This window comes from Aulostomus chinensis, chromosome 14 (assembly GCF_037954235.1).
Source record: "Aulostomus chinensis isolate RoL2024-O1b breed Wild chromosome 14, RoL_Achi_v1.0, whole genome shotgun sequence".
NCBI classification, from domain to species: Eukaryota; Metazoa; Chordata; class Actinopteri; order Syngnathiformes; family Aulostomidae; genus Aulostomus; species Aulostomus chinensis.
In genome coordinates this window covers 6,310,153-6,328,404 of record NC_141333.1, presented here as the reverse complement: position 1 = coordinate 6,328,404, position 18,252 = coordinate 6,310,153, and the positions used below count along the sequence as shown (strand labels likewise).

The 18,252-nt window shown below is 40.2% G+C and overlaps 1 protein-coding gene across 21 annotated transcripts in view; it reads left to right on the top strand.

Moving 5' to 3' along the window:
• Window positions 1–18,252, top strand: part of dock7 (dedicator of cytokinesis 7) — a 45,754-nt gene that overhangs the window by 16,908 nt on the left and 10,594 nt on the right. For 5 of the 21 annotated variants that reach the window (XM_086223850.1, XM_086223848.1, XM_086223861.1 and 2 more), the window contains exons 15-36: window positions 2,001–2,118; window positions 2,390–2,460; window positions 3,698–3,836; window positions 4,079–4,180; window positions 4,661–4,747; window positions 5,302–5,533; window positions 5,902–6,066; window positions 6,282–6,302; window positions 7,339–7,508; window positions 8,618–8,710; window positions 10,797–10,886; window positions 12,135–12,230; window positions 12,345–12,485; window positions 12,834–12,947; window positions 13,613–13,780; window positions 13,911–14,050; window positions 14,217–14,386; window positions 15,347–15,525; window positions 15,785–15,967; window positions 16,394–16,553; window positions 17,222–17,318; window positions 17,818–17,835. In XM_086223850.1, the coding sequence (XP_086079976.1) occupies window positions 2,001–2,118; window positions 2,390–2,460; window positions 3,698–3,836; window positions 4,079–4,180; window positions 4,661–4,747; window positions 5,302–5,533; window positions 5,902–6,066; window positions 6,282–6,302; window positions 7,339–7,508; window positions 8,618–8,710; window positions 10,797–10,886; window positions 12,135–12,230; window positions 12,345–12,485; window positions 12,834–12,947; window positions 13,613–13,780; window positions 13,911–14,050; window positions 14,217–14,386; window positions 15,347–15,525; window positions 15,785–15,967; window positions 16,394–16,553; window positions 17,222–17,318; window positions 17,818–17,835 (2,754 nt within the window). The remainder of the gene's footprint in view (window positions 1–2,000; window positions 2,119–2,389; window positions 2,461–3,697; window positions 3,837–4,078; window positions 4,181–4,660; window positions 4,748–5,301; window positions 5,534–5,901; window positions 6,067–6,281; window positions 6,303–7,338; window positions 7,509–8,617; window positions 8,711–10,796; window positions 10,887–12,134; window positions 12,231–12,344; window positions 12,486–12,833; window positions 12,948–13,612; window positions 13,781–13,910; window positions 14,051–14,216; window positions 14,387–15,346; window positions 15,526–15,784; window positions 15,968–16,393; window positions 16,554–17,221; window positions 17,319–17,817; window positions 17,836–18,252) is intronic. The other 16 variants (XM_086223853.1, XM_086223851.1, XM_086223860.1 and 13 more) reach the window with 10 other exon arrangements.

Here is an 18,252-nt window from a genome sequence, read left to right as displayed (position 1 = left end):
GTTGAATGAAAATAGAAAGCAGAGCACCTCAGCACACAATTAAGCGCTCTTGCCACTACTTGCGGTTATAAGGATGGATTACCTCAGCTCTCAGTAATGAAGTACAAATAATTTTTCATGCAAACAGAGCAGAAAGAAAGAGTCATATAGAAAATAAACATTTGGAATGAGAGAATGTGCCTGGAATTTGCCTGAGCAGCATAAAGCTGGTAATGATATTCAGTATGGTTCATTCCAGTGCTGTGGTTTGTGCTGTGGGTTCCAAGCGAGAGGGTAAAGGGCTTGAACCCAACTGAGCATGCTGGCAACTTTGACTGTGGAGCTGGCATTCACTGCCCAGTTGTATCCAAGTGCAGTGGAATTTTCACTTAAGAAATTACAAATATGGCACCGAACAACCTTACCAGTCAGTTTGAATAGAGTGGTGTTTGTTTTGGGGGAGAGTTTACCTCATACATTTTATTTTAAATCAAAATTTAAAGGGTCCATTTTTACCATTTGACTAATGACTTCCTGCACTGATCCCTATGTGAGCTGACTGCTCTGATAATGTGCTGTGAGTCAGTCCTTTGTTCCATGTTTGGGTTGGATACATAACTGGCCCCTTTTGATCACAAGGGGTCACAGTCACATATGTGTGCATGAGCAGCCTGCAATTTGTTAAATGTTTCATTCATTGTTATTGGGACCCAACAATAAACAAACGAGCGATTCATTCCTTCTGCCTGCATCAAAGCTTGTTTAGAAGTGTATGCGTTGGTGGAGGTACACTGTGAGAGATTAGTTTGTTGCTCTCAGATTTTCACAGTCTAAAGTTACTGTTTTTATTGCTTTTTTTTTAGCAATAGCACAGTGAAGCCATTTTGGCATCTATATTCATGTAGCGCTGCGTTTTGAACTTGTTAGGCTAGTAAAGATTGAGGCTGAAAGAAGAGTTGTATAGAATAAGATTTGAATGATCAGTCCAGAAACATTCTCACGCTTCTAAGTTGTGTTTCCAGCTGTGGTCTCTGTGGAGCCATCCCCCCTGACTCAACTACGTCACTGCGGTTAGTCAGCTGATCCCAGGTTACTTTGCACTTCCTGTTCTCCCACCCTCCCAACATGTAGTGTATAAACCTTTTTTTTTTTTTTTTTTTACTTCTACTTTCGGTATTAGAATTTATTTGGAAAAATTTCGTTTATTTCAAATTCTTTTGTTTAGCTGAGGAGAAAAAATCATCCTGAGGCAATGCAATTTTAAATCCTCATGTGATAGGCACTTCCTTATAATGATAATTAAGTTTGTTTGTATGGCATCGTTACAAAGAGATTTACATAAGAAAACACAGCTGTACTTAAAAAAAATAGGCTTAAGAAAATAAGAGGAAAAACAATATAATTACTATTATATTAATTAATGCCTAAAAACCATAAATAACATCAAAGATATTACAAAAAGGCCTTTTGATAAAAATAGATCTACAAGGGTGATGTAAAAGGACATACTGGTGCTGTATGCCGGAGTTCTTGAGGCAGATCTAGGCTGAGGAGCCCTAACAACAAACGCCCAGCCCCCTTTTTGTCTTTGAGAGGTGGGAACAGCCAGCAAGCTCCTCAGTTCCTGCCAAGTCATAATTGCTTGTACTGCACCTTATAAAAAGTGTTAAAATAGTTTATGTGGTTGTAGTATAGCAATTGTCTTTAACAAGACAGTCAAATGGCCATTGTCCTCCTGTCTGCCCACATGCCAAATACACGATTTTCTCCATAATAATGAGCGTCAACATAGGTGAAACAGCAATAAATCTTAAACAAACCAGAAAAATTGTCATGTATGAAAGCTCAACCAAAAAGATGTGTGTAATGCATTCTTTGGACAATAATATGAGTGATACTTTCCAAGAAGTTAGAGCAGTTAACACAAGAATTATGTACTTTATCGTGTCAGTGCAGTAACTTGTGTGACATCGTTGATAATTGGCCTTGATTTCTTGTCTGTGCTCATGTCTATTCTTCAGGAATCTGCTGTATGTGAACCCTCAGAGTCTCAACTTCGCCAACCGCCAGGGCTCTGCCCGTAACATTACAGTGAAAGTGCAATTTATGAATGGAGAGGATCCAAATAATGCTATGCCGGTATGCCATGATAAAATATGAGATAAAATGATTGAGCTGCCCTACCTTGAGGCTAAGTGTAATTATGTTCACAGTTTTTGCATGAATTAATTAATATTTGTGTGTGTTGGACAGCCTAGTTGAATTGTAACAATGTTCTGCATGTTACCATGTTCTACAACTGAAAATATAGAAATATTCTGTGTAAATACATGTATAGTAAAAAATCAGAATTTATTCTATAATGTTTTGGGACTGTGTGAATGTTGCCAATGTTTTTTGTGTTCTCCAGGTCATATTCGGGAAGTCCAGTTGTTCAGATTTCTCAAAAGAAGCCTATACTGCTGTTGTGTACCATAACAGGTAAGAATGTTGAGTATCTTTAAGGTGCCATAGGAAACCTGTGAATAAGACAACCAAAAAAACAAGATGATTTTCAAGAAATTGTGACTTGAGAATGTATGTGATTGGGCTGGGAAAGTAAGTCAAATTTGATTATTCAAAAACCGGTAAATTTTGACTTGTGTATCCATGTGAAACTCCACTTCTTAAATTATAACTCTTTGTACAAAGGATTATAATCTTTAAATCATTACTACATAACGGCAAGAAAGATCCTCAATTTCCCTTTTGTCTTTGGTGTTTTCAGAAGTTTGTAATTTCTCGCCCAGGGTTTGCAAAGTTTAGTCTAAAATTGAGCCGGCATTAAGTAACCCAGGACATAAATCTGTCAACGCATAATACGGTGCTTAAAAGGTACTTATAGGTTAGTAAATTCACTGTTTACATTTCAGTCAAAACCAGTAATTCCTGAATCAAAACGTGTTAAGACTAAAGCTGGGTATAGACTGTAGCATTCTAGAAATTGTGGTTAAATACCACCTGGTATTGTACTAATAGGTTATTTGCAATGTAAAGCCAAACTTCATGGTTCATGAGCTCATACTGTACAGCCCGATCATCAAGAAACAACCTGGAGTGCTCACACTGTACAGCTGGCGGCACCCGTTGACCGTTCTTGATTTGGACAATTTTCAGTAAAGTTTTCGTTTCAAAGCTCCAATGACATTGTTTTGTGGGTTGAAGAGGAGGAAAAGGAAGAGCTTGTTTAAATTTCAGAGGTGTTGCAGCCTCCCAGGCCACCAGGCCACCACCTGTGATACGGCGTGTCACACTTCAGCTGCTGTTTACCACTCAAGAGAGACAAATGGCATGGGAATTAAACATTATTCTTTCAAGTCCCTTGAATGGCTTTGATCTTATGTTCTCAGCCCATTATATCTTTTCCACTGCGATTGAAGTTGCTGCTGGTGCTGTTCCTCTTAATGGATTTTTCCCTAAATGTTTGTTCCCATGAGAATTATGGCCCCTTTTTGAACATTGTCAGCGGTTTTAGTCACTTCCAGCCTCAAGACATGCCCATACATGGCAATTTCATTTTTTTTGCTCATTGTTACTTACAGAATTAGAAATAATCTTGCCACAATATTACAGCATCTGGCCAGCCAATTATGTGATATTGCTCAATGAGATTTTGTCAGTTGATGCTTACAGCTCTTTCATTGGATAGTACAATAATATATCTTATTCCTGTTCACAGATCCCCTGACTTTCACGATGAGATCAAGATCAAGCTGCCTGCCTCCCTGTCGGACCACCACCACATTCTCTTCACCTTTTACCATGTCAGCTGCCAGCAGAAGCAAAACACACCACTGGAGACCCCCGTGGGATACACAGTATGTAACACAGACTGTTGCCATGGTGATAATTAATAGTCATGTACACTGACCCTATTGGAATGTATAGATGTAAACCTAGGCTTATGTACTGTCATTTATTACGCACATTTATGTTATTGTTAAATCTACGTGGGCCATCCACAAAATTTCATGAAGGCATACGTTTCAATCTTTTGAAGGTCTATCGCTAAATGATTTAAATAGAGAATCATAATTTGTTATTTTCTCCTTCCCTCCAGTGGATCCCCATGTTGCAGAATGGGCGTCTACGGACTGGACATTTCTGTCTCCCTGTGTCTCTGGAAAAACCACCACAATCCTACTCTGTTCTCTCTCCAGATGTAAGCCACTGAATAAGAAGTGTTTTTAAAGCAGGGGAAAATTAACAGAAGAATGTTTGAATTAGGTACAGATGTGATCAAAATGGTTGGTTTTATATTCTTCTTTCTAGCTGTCCAAATTCCTCTATTATTTTATGCATATTAAGTAACAGATATGCTTCAGACAGCCCTTATTAGGCCCTTGAGTGGAGTATTACTCATGTATTTGTCAGAGTAGACCCCATGGAATAGTATGTCATTCTGGCACATGAGATTAGGGACTCCAAATATCTAATAATTCCAGTCAAAAGCATTGCTTCACGTCTGTTATTTTCTTATGATAGAGAGGCTTTGCATCTGCCTTAATTGTTTTTTATTACATATTTTATGATATCAATCAATGAGGCACACACACAGAGGAGAAAATCTTTATTTCCTGCAGTTTATAAAATGGATTTTGCCAATCCAGCACATACTTACTTGGGTTTTACTGGACTCCAGGTTCCTCTCCCGGGGATGAAGTGGGTGGACAACCATCGAGGAGTATTCAATGTAGAGGTTGTGGCTGTTTCAACTATCCACACACAGGTAACAGTACTGAATTCTGTAGTTTTATTAATAGTGTTGTAATTCTTATCACTTCTCACCCTCCTTACTCTGATTCCCCTTTACCAGTGATGTTATGTATATTCAGGCAAAGGAAAAATGCTGATGAATGGAAACTTCAGCTTGGCAAAGGAAGACATTTAATTATCCAATTCAATTCAAGTAAAAAGAATTAACCACACAGTCATTTTCAGACTTACAAGTAATTTCTCTGCATCACCGGTTCATTGGTGGGTGATGCTTGCCTGAGCTGGTAATTTACTGAGGTCAACTTCATCCCTGTATTGGCTGGTATGGAGGGCAGGACTGTTCGACTATTGTGCTCATAAATCACTGCGCCTGCCACAGATTATACTTGTTGGATTCTACTATATGCTTGAGGTAACATACCCTTTGCTGTTCCCATTCAGTTAGCCAACTCAGATTTAACGATGGTACATGTTTAAGCTCCATCTGTCTTTCTTTTCTTCAGTCGTTTTCTTTTAACATCTCTCTATGCCCTTTGCTACCTTGTGGCTCCCATTTTCTTTTTCCAGGACCAGTACCTAGATAAGTTCTTTGCCTTGGTACATGCCCTGGATGAGCACATGTTCCCAGTCAGGATAGGAGACATGCGTATCATGGAGAACAACCTGGAGGCTGAGCTCAAGTCCAGCATAGCGGCGCTGAACTCTTCCCAGCTGGAGCCAGTGGTTCGATTTCTCCACCTTCTACTTGATAAATTGGTGTTGCTCGTGGTCCGGCCACCAGTCATTGCAGGACAGATTGGTAGGTTGCTGTATTACAGTTAACTAAAAAGGCATTAGAGATGGCATGAAGTAGACATTTTATAGTTGTGTGAAGTACAGTACAATCCCAAGTGCAGTTGGTATTAAATGTGCTGCAGGACAACATAAACATCATTGCTGTTTGGAGATTGTGCCTAATTATTTTTTTTAACGATTATCTGAATCCCTGAAGATTCCAAAAGTGTCAGGTTTTTTTATTTGTTTTAATGTAACGCCATAATTGTCAATGCAAATCTCTGATTTTGTATGCATCATACTGTGAACTCACATTTGCTGTTATCTTCATTTTTACCTACTTTACACTTTACTTCAGTCTGAACCTGTGCGCGCGTGTGTATGTATGTTTAGTGAATCTCGGCCAGGCGTCGTTTGAGGTCATGGCATCCATAGTCAACCGTCTTCATAAGTACCTGGACACCAGCCAGGACATGCACGGCCGCAACAGCCTGCTGTCTTCTTACATCCACTATGTCTTCCGGTTACCCAGCGCTGACCCCAACTCCCCCTCACCAGGTGTGTAAAGAACCCACATTTTTCACATCCTAACATGTTTCTTTATTCTATTTTTGTTTTTTCTGGCCTCTTACTTTTAACTTCATCCAATCCCCAACTCGCCCTCACCGGGTGTCAGTGTTTAATCCTACCCGCCATAATTTTTCTTCTATTTCTTTTTATCTTTTGCTTTTTCTCCTCCCACATCAATTTTGTCTTCTGCCTGCCCACTACAGACCCCAACTCATCCTTAACAGGTAGATATGGTTCACCACTGTGCACCTTAATTTCTCTGCAATTGACAATGACATTTGGTTCTTCAAGTAATATGACATTTTGGTAAAGCATATTGTTTGTCTTCCTGCAAACCTTCAAAATTAGATCATAAATGAGCCACTGCTAAGTCACTTAAAGGGCCAGTGTGTAGAACTAAGTAGCCTCTCGTTATGGCCTGTAATAGAAGAACTGGTAGTGTTTGAGGAATTCTAGCTTTGGCACATAAATGCACAATTAAAAATTGTGGCACAATATTTTTAATATTGAAACTGGGGAAAAAGGGTTACTTGTTTCAAGTAACTATATTCATGTTACAAATTTGATTGTTTGGCCAAATCACCATCACCCTGAAAATATTTTTCCCTCATCAGTCATTACCACTTGAGGAAGACCAAATCATTTATCCTTATTTCCTGCCATCGCCCAACCCACTTTTGTTTTTCTTCTTCATGTATTCATTTCTTAGATGATGAGGATTCACACTTCTTTAGATTTTCTTGTGCAAAATAATAAATTTGAACCTCCATTTGAGAATTTTTTTAAATCTTGAAATTCTTTCAGCATTTAATAATAGCAACCACTTTTTCCTCTTCTTTCTGCTCCACCTTCCAACTGGTGTATTCACACTACCAAATTTCAATTTATAACTTTGAGTAAAATTGAATTGACCAGTGCAAGCAAAATGACAGGCTCAGTGGAAGAGGACTTGTTACCATGGCGAAGGACTCATTCTAAGCCGATGGAAATGCAGAGATTCTTGGGTTCAGGTGATTTTGCACTTGCATGTAGTAACCCATTTCGACCAGCAGATCCACTCATTCCTACACACTGGTTCTTTTATGTGGGATTCAGCAGCTGCAAGCAGATGCGTGGTGGTTTGGTGCAATAACTCATTTGTCAGTTGTGGGTTTGCAATAGCCAACCATCACATCAGTGGACTTGGAATGATATGGTGATAGTAATTTATCCCTTTTCATCTTAGTTGTCCAATTTTCCTTCTTTTGTGTGTTGTCCCAGGCCCAGGAGGGCTGGGAGGTTCCGTTCACTATGCCACCATGGCTCGCTCCGCGGTTCGACCTGCCAGCCTCAACCTCAACCGTTCCCGTAGCCTTAGCAACAGTAACCCGGACATCTCGGGTACACCCACGTCTCCTGATGATGAGGTCCGCTCCATCATTGGCAGCAAGGTAAGGTCTTTACAGTTAATGCAATGAAACAAGTGACCTGCTTTTAGTAGCCTATTTAATTGCATTATTTTGAGGGTCATGAAATATTTCGTAAAGACGTAAAAAAATAAAAAGTTCTGCAGTGAAATGTGCTGCAGAGATGAATGGCATTTTTTGCCGGCCCTGTTTTCCCATTGCACTGATTGGCTGCCGTGCCTATAGCATGTAGATGTCAGTTAATATTTAACACCATTGTGGTCCATCAACTCTCATTGATTTGTAATGTATCTTCGACAGCTCATGTACAACTGTTGTACCAGTTCTGGAGTTCTTAAGTTACAGAGTGAAACAGAGGCCTTTCATGTGCACAGTGACCCAGTGGTCTCCTTTATCAATATGTCAACACTATAACCAGTGCGTAAACATAAGCATGGACATCTTATCTCTAACCGCTGTAGCAGCAACCTGAGACACCCACGTATAGGCATGCACACATGTTCAGTGGGTGTAGGTCATGAAAGGCATACTAAAGGTGGTTTCTAGTCACAAGTAGAACAGATGCTGTCAGGTATGGTAGAAAACTCAGAGTCATATATCTCTCTGAAGATATTACCAAGTGTTTTCCCTTCAACCTGTAGCAGCTTTTGCTGGTACTTCCATTTTGTTTATATTGACATTAATTTTATCTTGTTTGTGATTTGCTTCTTCAAACATTCTTTTTTGCTTAACCCAGATTAAACGTGACTGACCAGTGAGTGAATGATGTAATGCGCCGCTCTAATGGTGTTGCTGATCCTGTAACCATGATATGACTGCTCACTGTTTGATGAATGTTCCCTTTTCTGCTGATACTGACCTAAATCTTTCTTTTATTTTCTGAGGGAGGGGAGTTCAGTTCTTACCACAGACAGGGAGAGAACCAATTTTGCTTGCCCTTTTGTGGTGATGATTTTGATTTTTTTTTTTTTTTTCTGACTGTTGACCTTTTTGGGCCCTTGGCATCTTCCAGCAATCCTGACCTTTAAACCTCTTTAACCTGTGATTATTCCTTCCCTCCTCCTTCCCCCATGCTGCTCGCTCATCCCTTTGCCCTCTGCCTGCCTTGTGTCCTTTGACCCTGGCACCCCTAGGGCTTAGACCGCTCCAACTCGTGGGTGCACACCATGGGCTGTAAGAGTGCCCCCTGGGGATCCAGCCCTGGGTCTGCTCCAGAAACCATGCAGGTGGTTTTATGAATGCCCCGTCCTTCACTTTGCTTCACTACAAAAAGAACTCACCCCATTCACCTTGACGGGATACTTGGATATTTGGAGTTTTGGTTCATATGTGTACTTTGCTTGAACAAAACATGAAGCTTAGGGGGATGAGGGGCAAATTCCTTTTTCCCCCCAGAAGTCATTTTAAGATGTTCATTTTTATGTTCTTTTTTTCCCTGTTGTCATGATCACATCCTTCATTTATCGGCTCAAACTTTTGTTTAGCTGCTTCCAATAGTTTTAAACGATTGTAATATGATTGGCAATTGTATTTAACTTTTCATAGGAACCTGAGTGATTTTTAAACCAGGTACCAAGTGGCTAATGTTGTGCAAAGGGTAAAAAGACCAAAACTTCAGAATATTACAGTATTCTGCAAAACTTACAATCACAGCTCTCCCATGATCCCATGCATGGGACTCACAGCTGCCTCCATGACCCATCAACCCGTCTGTTGTGTCTCAGCTAAGATCCATCATTGCTTATTTCCTCTAATACCTCTCTTTTTCTCAGTAGTTGCATGAAAAGACTCACCTATCGCCTCTACAGTCTCGAGTAATACAAGAGCTATGCTTCGAGTGAAGCTTTTTGGCCTTTTTGAAGTTTCCAGTGGCCATGCTAAACCAAAACCAAGACATCCTGTTATGTTGGAGCATTTTACAGATGACTGAGGGAGTCGTAGAGAAAAAGAGTAGTGTTAGAAATCACCTTGATCAGCAGAAGAGCTGTTTTCATTTATTTTAGTTAGTTTAGTTGTTAATAGTTGTTATTTTCCTCTTGTGGCATAGCGAGTCTCTTTGCTCGAACACCGTAGTTTCCACTTTGAGCTAGTTTCCCTGCATGACTTACTACTAACATCCACCATAACATTCACTCTGTCACTGGAGAGTGGTATATCTGTGAGTGTGAGTGTGGGTCTGTCTCCATATGTGTTTTTTTTGTTCACCTGCTCCACTTGCCATCATTATGTGATCTTATGTCCTTTGTCATTTTAGATTGTCATGAAATAAACCTGTGATACTAATTTACACATCCTTGATTATGACTATCATGACAACACGTTGTACAGAATTTTACACATTTAAATTGCGTATTCTGAACTAAACATCTCAATTAAAGTATGTTTGGCTACACTAACAGAGCATGTCAACTATTAAACTTGTACAGAGCTTTATTTTAGGCTGCGTACTAAAGTGCCTTTCACACAGAGAACTACAACCCTGAACGTCTCTAGACATTACCACGAGGAATTGTCTTACAATGCAAGGGTTGGGATGGCTTGAGCCGCATAATAAACTAATGTACAAAGTCTGTTAAGTCTGATTGAGCCCACATTGGGATGAAGTAGGGTCATTTATACAAGAACTTTAGCAATAAAGTAAATTTAAAGTTTGAAATACTTTCACACTTGACTACAAAATTTTTAGAATATTCTTTCTATTATCATTTATATGACACATTTCAGTGTCATTTTTGTCACTGTTGTCTTGCTTTTCAAGCAAAAATGATTGATTTTAGACATCAACAACATAGCCCTTAATTGTATGTTACATAATTTGTGTGCTACATGTGTGAAATGGCAACTCTACACAGTGTCTGGACCTCATAGAAGTCATAGAATGAGAAAACAGCTCACAATAAAGATCTGGAGAACAAAATCATTGAGATTTTCAAATTAGCATACTTGGATGCAGAATGGCACATCATGAAGCAAGAGCTTGAACGTAAAGGGGTAAAGATATGTCATTCTTCATTTCATGGTCCTTCATGATGCCATTTTGCATCCCTTCATTTTTAGAGCGTTCAAGATAACAATGTGTCGGAATGTTCTAGAGTAAAAGTACAATGCTTCAGCCGTAGCCCTGTCTTGTGTGTAACTGTTTTCTGTCTCCATGTCTGACAAATATGTGCAAGTGTTCACAAAAGGATGTAGTGTGGATGAGTGTGACTCAGCAGACACATTTCCCTCTGTGCTGAGGAAAAAGGTGCACCGCACACTCCTGTTGCTCCTCCACTAACCTTATTGTCACCGTTCCATTCATCCCATCCATAGGCCATGGAGCGCTGTGGCAATCGCATGTCTTCGCACACAGAGAGCGCCAGTTTCTTGCAAACTTTAACAGGACGGTTGCCCACAAAAAAGGTAGAGCCACTTGCACTGGGGGAGGAGCCCAACCCACCCACCTCTTATTTGCCCCCTCACTTGTCTTGTCTGTGGATGGATGCCTTATTATTTATTGATGTTGTATTTGATGGTTGTGATGTCTTGCTGAATGCCACTGATCCGCCTTTTGTTTTGAATGTTGACTGTAGCCTGGCTAACACTGGCAGTGTGGTGCAGTGAGCGGTACCCACTTAGTCCGGGAAGTCTCCATTCATCATGCACTGTTTTCTCCAACATTGAGTGCTTACTGTGTTTGTTTGTTTGTTTTTTAAATAAGAGTGCTAGCAGGATATGGGGTATGCAGATATCTAAGTAGTTTCACCACAGTGAGTTTTCCCTAGAACGCTCAACTGCGCTTTACTTCTACCTCCATAAATGTATTTACTTATTTAGTATTAATCTAGTATGAGTCGGGCTGTTTTGCTTGTATTTGTTTTCCAGAAAAGCACACATTTAAAAATTGACAAATACTTTGAATAATAAATTATTGCCTTCATGAAAAATTGGAGTATTTTCTAGCTTTGTAATATGAAAATTAATAAATTTAAACAAATGAAAAGGGAAAAAAGATTCTGGTGTATAACATTATCAGGAAGTTGCTGAAAAAAACTGTAATATTAATGTTGATAAGAGCATATGTCTTAATACTAAGTATTATTGCAAGTTCTTGGGAAAAAAGATGTAATTCATTTTAATTATTAATATTAAGAGTTTAAGGAGATGGTTTACCCTATGACACCCATAAAATTGCTGCTGCTTTTTTTTTTTTTTTTTTAAACAAGTTCATTTGTCAGTGTTGGGTTGCTGGAGCTCTGTTTGACTGTATTGTTCTTTCATATAAAGAATGCTAGTACTATTAATCCTTTTTACAGTTTTGGGTTCCACATTTGTTACCTGGCGCCAGGTTCATTTAGACAGCAAGTGATTCTTATGAGGTGATGTGTTACATATTGTACTGACATACATTTATAGTTGTTCAGTTTGATTTCATGTCATATTCCCCATTGAATAACTCAGTTTTTTTTATCTGTGTAATATACAGTAAATATATATACATTATTTTTAAACGATGTGTTTACATGAAGTTTAAGCTAGACGGTAATTCCTCTGTTGGTGCCTCACATTCTCTCCGTCTGGCTCTGTTTCTTTCTGTGTACCTCACCCTCTGTCTGTCCTACCCTGTCCACCTCTTCCTCTGTGTGTTTTCTTCCGTCCTGTCCTCCCCAGCTCTTCCATGAGGAGCTTGCCCTCCAGTGGGTGGTGAGCAGTGGAAGCGTCAGAGAGGGCGCCCTTCAGCAGGCCTGGTTTTTCTTTGAGCTCATGGTAGGAGACACTACAAACTTTGTTGGAACTCCTTTGAAATGCATAGTTTCATGGCTTCCTGTGAAATACATCGTAACAGATTATTTTTTATCTTGGCAAATGCTTAAACCACAGGTGAAGAGCATTATCCATCACCTGTACTTCGCTGATCGCTTAGAGTCACCCCGAAAAAACAGGTTCCCTGAACGCTTCATGGATGACATCACGGCCCTGGTCAGCACCATCGCCGGGGACATTGTGTCCCGTTTCCAGAAGGTAAGTAACGACCTAGTGAAAGAATTCCGTGCCAGCAAATGCTTTGATAAAATTTCACAGAATATTATGTCCTAAGAGACATGAAACCTCTAAAAGTAGCTTCTGCAGCGCAATAGTGTTGAGGCCAAAAGGGCACAAGTCTCAGTCCCACTTTTAATTCATACAAACGAGCTTCTTTGATCTTAGACTTAGACAGACTGGACAGGCCTTTCTCTACCTTTGCTGTTTTCAAAGCACTTTCAAGTGATGGCTCCTTCACCTATTCACATACACACTAACTGATGAGGAAGGCTGCCTTGCCAGGATTTGATTTGCTGACAGTTTGGGATTTGTGTTTCTCATTATCAGGATCTGGAGCTGGTGGAGAGGCTAAATACTAGTCTGGCCTTCTTCCTCAATGACTTGCTGTCAGTCATGGACCGAGGCTTTGTCTTCACCCTTGTCCGGGCGTACTGGAAACAGGTATTTCACTGGTCTACTGAAAACTCAGCATTGATTTCATACACAAACTGAAATTACCTGTGACCATGTTGCAACTTTAAGGTGATTGCACTCATGTATAGCAGCCCCATAATGCGTGGGAGGCCTTAGTTTCAATTAAGCTTCGACACACAAGTTGCTCTTATATCTTATGTCTTTCCATTTTATAACTCTCTCCATCGGATTAATTTAAAATTGTATTGATATAATCTACAGCCTAACATTACGCTACATTATAAAGGAATTACCTTGAATGATCATGTGATAGGTGATGAGACAACTCGCCATTTACACACGTCCGTCTGCTCTTTCATGTCAAATACAATACTCCCAAGTTTCACAATCTTTTGCTCTACAAAGATAGAAAGAAATGGGAAAATGCGTGCTGCCTAAGTTTGTATTATTATGAGTGTCATGTGGAAGCAGCTGCTGGAAGTCTGTGTATTGGAGTTTTGATGCAAACCTTTTATGCGTGGCCTTTTGTTGAGTTAAGGACGTCTAACAAAGGCTTTTCAATTCACATTTCCAAATTACAGAATGAAGGATACATTTTGCCAGTGTTTCAAGATATGCAGTTGTTTTGAATGCACCCCCATCCTTTTATTTCTCAGTTTTATTATATAATGCAATGTCTCTATTCTCTCCAGGTGTCCACAAAGCTGTACGCTCTGCAGAATCCAACGTTGGAGTCTTTGAGGCTTGATTTCTTGAGAATTGTTTGCAGTCACGAACACTATGTCACCCTCAACTTGCCTTGCAGCTTGCTCACTCCCCCTGCCTCGCCGTCGCCCTCCGTCTCTTCAGCAACTTCACAGGTCAGACAATAATGTGATGGAAACTGGAAATTGTATGTTGTCCTTGTATAATAATAATGTATAAAGTATATAGTATATAGTAACAATACCTTGTTTGACTGTGTCTTGTGACTGTCCTTCTCTGTCACAGAGCTCTGGGTTCTCAACACATGTTCAGGATCAGAAGATAGCCAACATGTTTGAACTGTCTGTCCCCTTCAGAGAGCAACACTATATGGCTGGACTGGTTCTATCTGAACTCTCTGTAATACTGGACCCAGAGAATGAGGGGTGAGTGTATTCAGGGTGCACACGGTTTAGGAGATGGTTGGTGAAAGTGAAAGAGAAGCCAATATTTAGCTGAGTTGTGATGACAGGTATACATTTTACGAAGTGCGTGTCAGCCATTATGTCTTTCATGCCTGTTTTCTCTTTTGTTTTTTTGCCTTTCTTCTAGGATGTTTGGCTTACACAAGAAAGTGGTCAGTGTGGTACATAACCTCCTGTCTAGCCACGATTCAGACCCACGCTATGCAGATCCTGAGGTCAAAGCGCGCGTTGCAATGCTTTACTTGCCTCTGATTGGCATCGTCATGGAAACACTGCCGCAGCTCCATGACTTCACAGGTACCAATTAAGAGCAATAATTTTGACACCCAGTAGTTTTTGAAGAATGTTAACTTATTACAGCGCATCATTTTGAGTTTCTTCTGTAAATCTGTAAATCCTATTTATGCTTCCACTTCCTCTCTGCATTGTTGTCATTATTGGTACTTCACTACAGATTTCCTCTGAAAATAAAAGTGAAGGATGCAACATTGTGACACGGAACAGCAGTCTGCCAGACTGTTACACTACTCCTGAATAGTCTGGCTGGCTGAGACTCAGTGTTGCAACCTACCGGATACTCTATTTCAAACAAGCAGCAACTGTAAAGCTACAATGTGACCTTTAATAGCATACCTTTGTAACCCAATAGGTTATCATTTGACCTGCAGAGGATGTTGCCCCTTACAGAATGTACTAACTGATTTCTAACCTCAGTTGATCTTTTTCCTCTCCTTTAGCTCCCTGGCTGTCATTGGTTTTGAGTATACACCATTTATAAGCCTACATTTTCAGAGATAAAACTCCAGAGTCACTTAAATCCATGTTGTAAAGTTTGGTCAGAAAAAAGTCTTTCCTCTTTTTTTTTTTTCCCACAAGGCCCATTTATATCTTTTAAAAAAGTTCTCCATTGTCAAGATTTATAAAGTATTGTTGCCATTTTATTGAGGCTTTCAGTTCTATTGAACATTGACGTCATTATGTTTTACATTTCATAGGTCGAAGAGTGTTCAAGCTGATTCAGAGTACAGAGAGGGCACATAGCTCGCCCTGTTTGCTAAGTTGACAGGATTAGCCAGTGGAGATCCTCATCTATAACTTAAAAATGTTTTTTTTTCAATCATACCAACATTCACAAAATATTTCCGTCTTTTGTCATAAAGCCATTTTATTCTAGAAGTCGTTTGATGCTTTCTTGTTTCTTGATCGTTTCCACGTTCAGTTAATCGATCATTCAAGCTCTCCTGTTTGCCTTCTTAGAGTCCCATAATCAGTGGGGTCGACCAGGTGGTCCCCAGGGCACAGCCGTGGGCAGCAATGGGGAAGAGGCAGAGGGAGAGGGTAACAGCATGATCAGCCAGACAGTTGCCATGGCGATAGCAGGCACCTCCACCGCCACTCCAATGTCACGACCCAGCAGCTTCTTGCTCAACTCGCAGGTACCGTAGGAGACTGTGATGGTCTTAATTTAGCATCTCTGCCATTCTTAGTTCTCTCACAGTTACAGCAGAAGTAAACATTGTCCTTAAATTGTGATGAACAATTCGTATGATTAACTGAACAGTGCCAATGTAGTGGATGCATTCCCAGCCATGGGCTGGGGCTATTATATGTTCAGTTTGTCTCTCTGTTCCATTCTTGTTTTTGCAATCATTCCTCTTCTTTTTTTTTGTGGACATTTTCGCTCCGTTTTGATAGGCGAGTCGACAGCATGGAAGTTTCTCGGCTGAGTCCAGTCGCAGTTTGCTCATCTGTCTGCTGTGGGTGCTGAAGAATGCTGACGAGCTGGTGTTACAGAAGTGGTTCACAGACCTTTCTGTGTCCCAGTTGAACCGCCTGCTGGATCTCCTCTACCTCTGCGTCTCCTGCTTTGAATATAAGGTAATACCTCGACTCAACACTCACTGACTGAGAAGATAGACTCTAGACCACTTTCATTATCTTGCATACAGACCATCAATTTCTCTGCAGCTAACGTGCTTTGGCTACTACCTGCGCTGAGAGAATCTCAAGAGCGTATATATATATATATATATATATATATATATAGATAGATAGATAGATAGATAGATAGATAGATAGATATAGATATATATAGAGATAGATAGATATGTGTATATATATATTCTACTCTCTATTCTATAATCTATTTCTTGCTGCATATTTAAAGCCCTTTCTGTTGTGCTACCGGCCTTTCGTGCTTGCATGTTTGCTTTCATACTACTAACTTGCTTTGCTTTCTATTCTGCAAATGACTTTCCTGCCATCTTCTCTGTCTGTCCGTTCATCCTGTGTCATGGATACAAGGCCCATGTTGTGTTCACCATGCAGGGGAAGAAGGCATTCGAACGAATGAATAGCCTGACCTTTAAGAAGTCCAAAGACATGAAGGCCAAGCTGGAGGAGGCCATACTGGGCAGCATCGGAGCCAGACAGGAGATGGTGCGACGGAGCCGTGGACAGCTAGGTGAGCAGGCAGTCTCTGACATGTACTGACACACAGATGGAGGATCCATACATGAAATAACTCTTAAAACCTGCACAAATGCAGCCAGCTGCTTACTTTTAGGGGATAATTTGTGAGTTCCTGAACCAGCTAGCATGGTCAGTCCTGTCTTGTGCGGTACTTTGCCCCATAGCAAGTGATATTGAGTCACTGTCATACGAAATACTCTGGTCTCTACTCCAATCTCTCTGTGGAGCAGCTGGAGATATCAAACCCAACTGATGCTCTTGCCAGAGCTCTTCACATAGCAATAGCGTGCCACTGTGTTGGAAGAGCCTTCCACCCATCAGAGGAGAATCAGTTCAGCAGCTTATACCAGGGATCTCGTTCTTTCAGACACGACCACCAAGAACATAAATCTGCTGGTAATCTTAGAGGTGCATCTTCCGTTTAATGCTAAGCGTATCTTTTTTCTTAGAGTAGTGTTGAACACCCCAACTCCCTGGTGATGCTGTCCCCTTTTTGTTTGTGATATATGGAACCTTAGCTTGTGCAGATTACCTACTTTGACCTTTTTCATAGTATCATAAATCTACAACTCAGATCATTCACGTTAAAGTGCATAAACCCACAATATTTCACTGCCTTTGAAAAATATGAATAATTCTTTGTCCTCTGTTTCTGTTCAGAGCGGAGTCCATCCGGCAGTGCCTTTGGAAGTCAAGAGAATCTACGCTGGAGGAAAGACATGACCCACTGGAGACAGAACAGTGAAAAAATGGACAAGTATGCGCTCTCCTAACCATGAGCATGTTTTCAAAGTATTATTTCATTATTCTTGTAGAAACAAACAAATCCCAGAAAGGATACTCCCTAGGAGACACCCTAGATTGATTATTTACCTAAACAGAGCAGATGCTGAAAGTTTGAGCTCCGTATGATATTTTTTATTTTCAGAACTAATTGTAATGCGTAGTTGGTCATCATGATCGACAAGTGTTGTCAAAGCCTATCTGTTGCAATTTTGTCTGGATTCATGTATGCAAAGAATCTCATTGAGTCATTGATTGTTTTAAAATGTAATTATAATCATTTTTTTCATGTTTACCTCATAACTTCTGATATCTGTGTTGCTTGCGATTTAAAAAAAACAACTTAGTTTTGTGTTTGTCTTTTTGGTGTGACACCATGTTTTCCTTTTTATTTGGTTGTAAAATCAGCTCCTGTCTTGTTTTCCGTTAATTTCCATTTGCTCTCTCGTGTTGCTGTGTGTGTGTTTATGTAGGAGTCACAGATCTGTCAGGTATTGTATGGCCAACATTTGCTGTGTGCTCCTTCGAATCTCCCTTTGCATTAGTTCCTCGATTATGGTGTATTCACTTGCATGTGGAAGAATTAACAGATGCAGTAAATGAATTTAGGTTACCTGTATTTGATTTTCAAACAAGTTGCGAGACCCTCCATTTTATTTTCTTTGCTGGCCACATTGATGTCGCCACCACTGATGCAGCTACGTCACACACATGCTCATGAATGCACCATCGAAGAGCCTCCTGATCCTTGCTCTGACCCTTGAAACCTCCCATCCCATCAGTCCCTCTGCCCTGATAACAATGTCTGTCTCAGGGTTGGTGGTGGTTGCAGTGGGTCTGTTTTGCTTTTTAACCAGTGTGCTTCTTATTTTGGGGCTCTGACTCCGATGTCTCCCTGGTTACTGCAG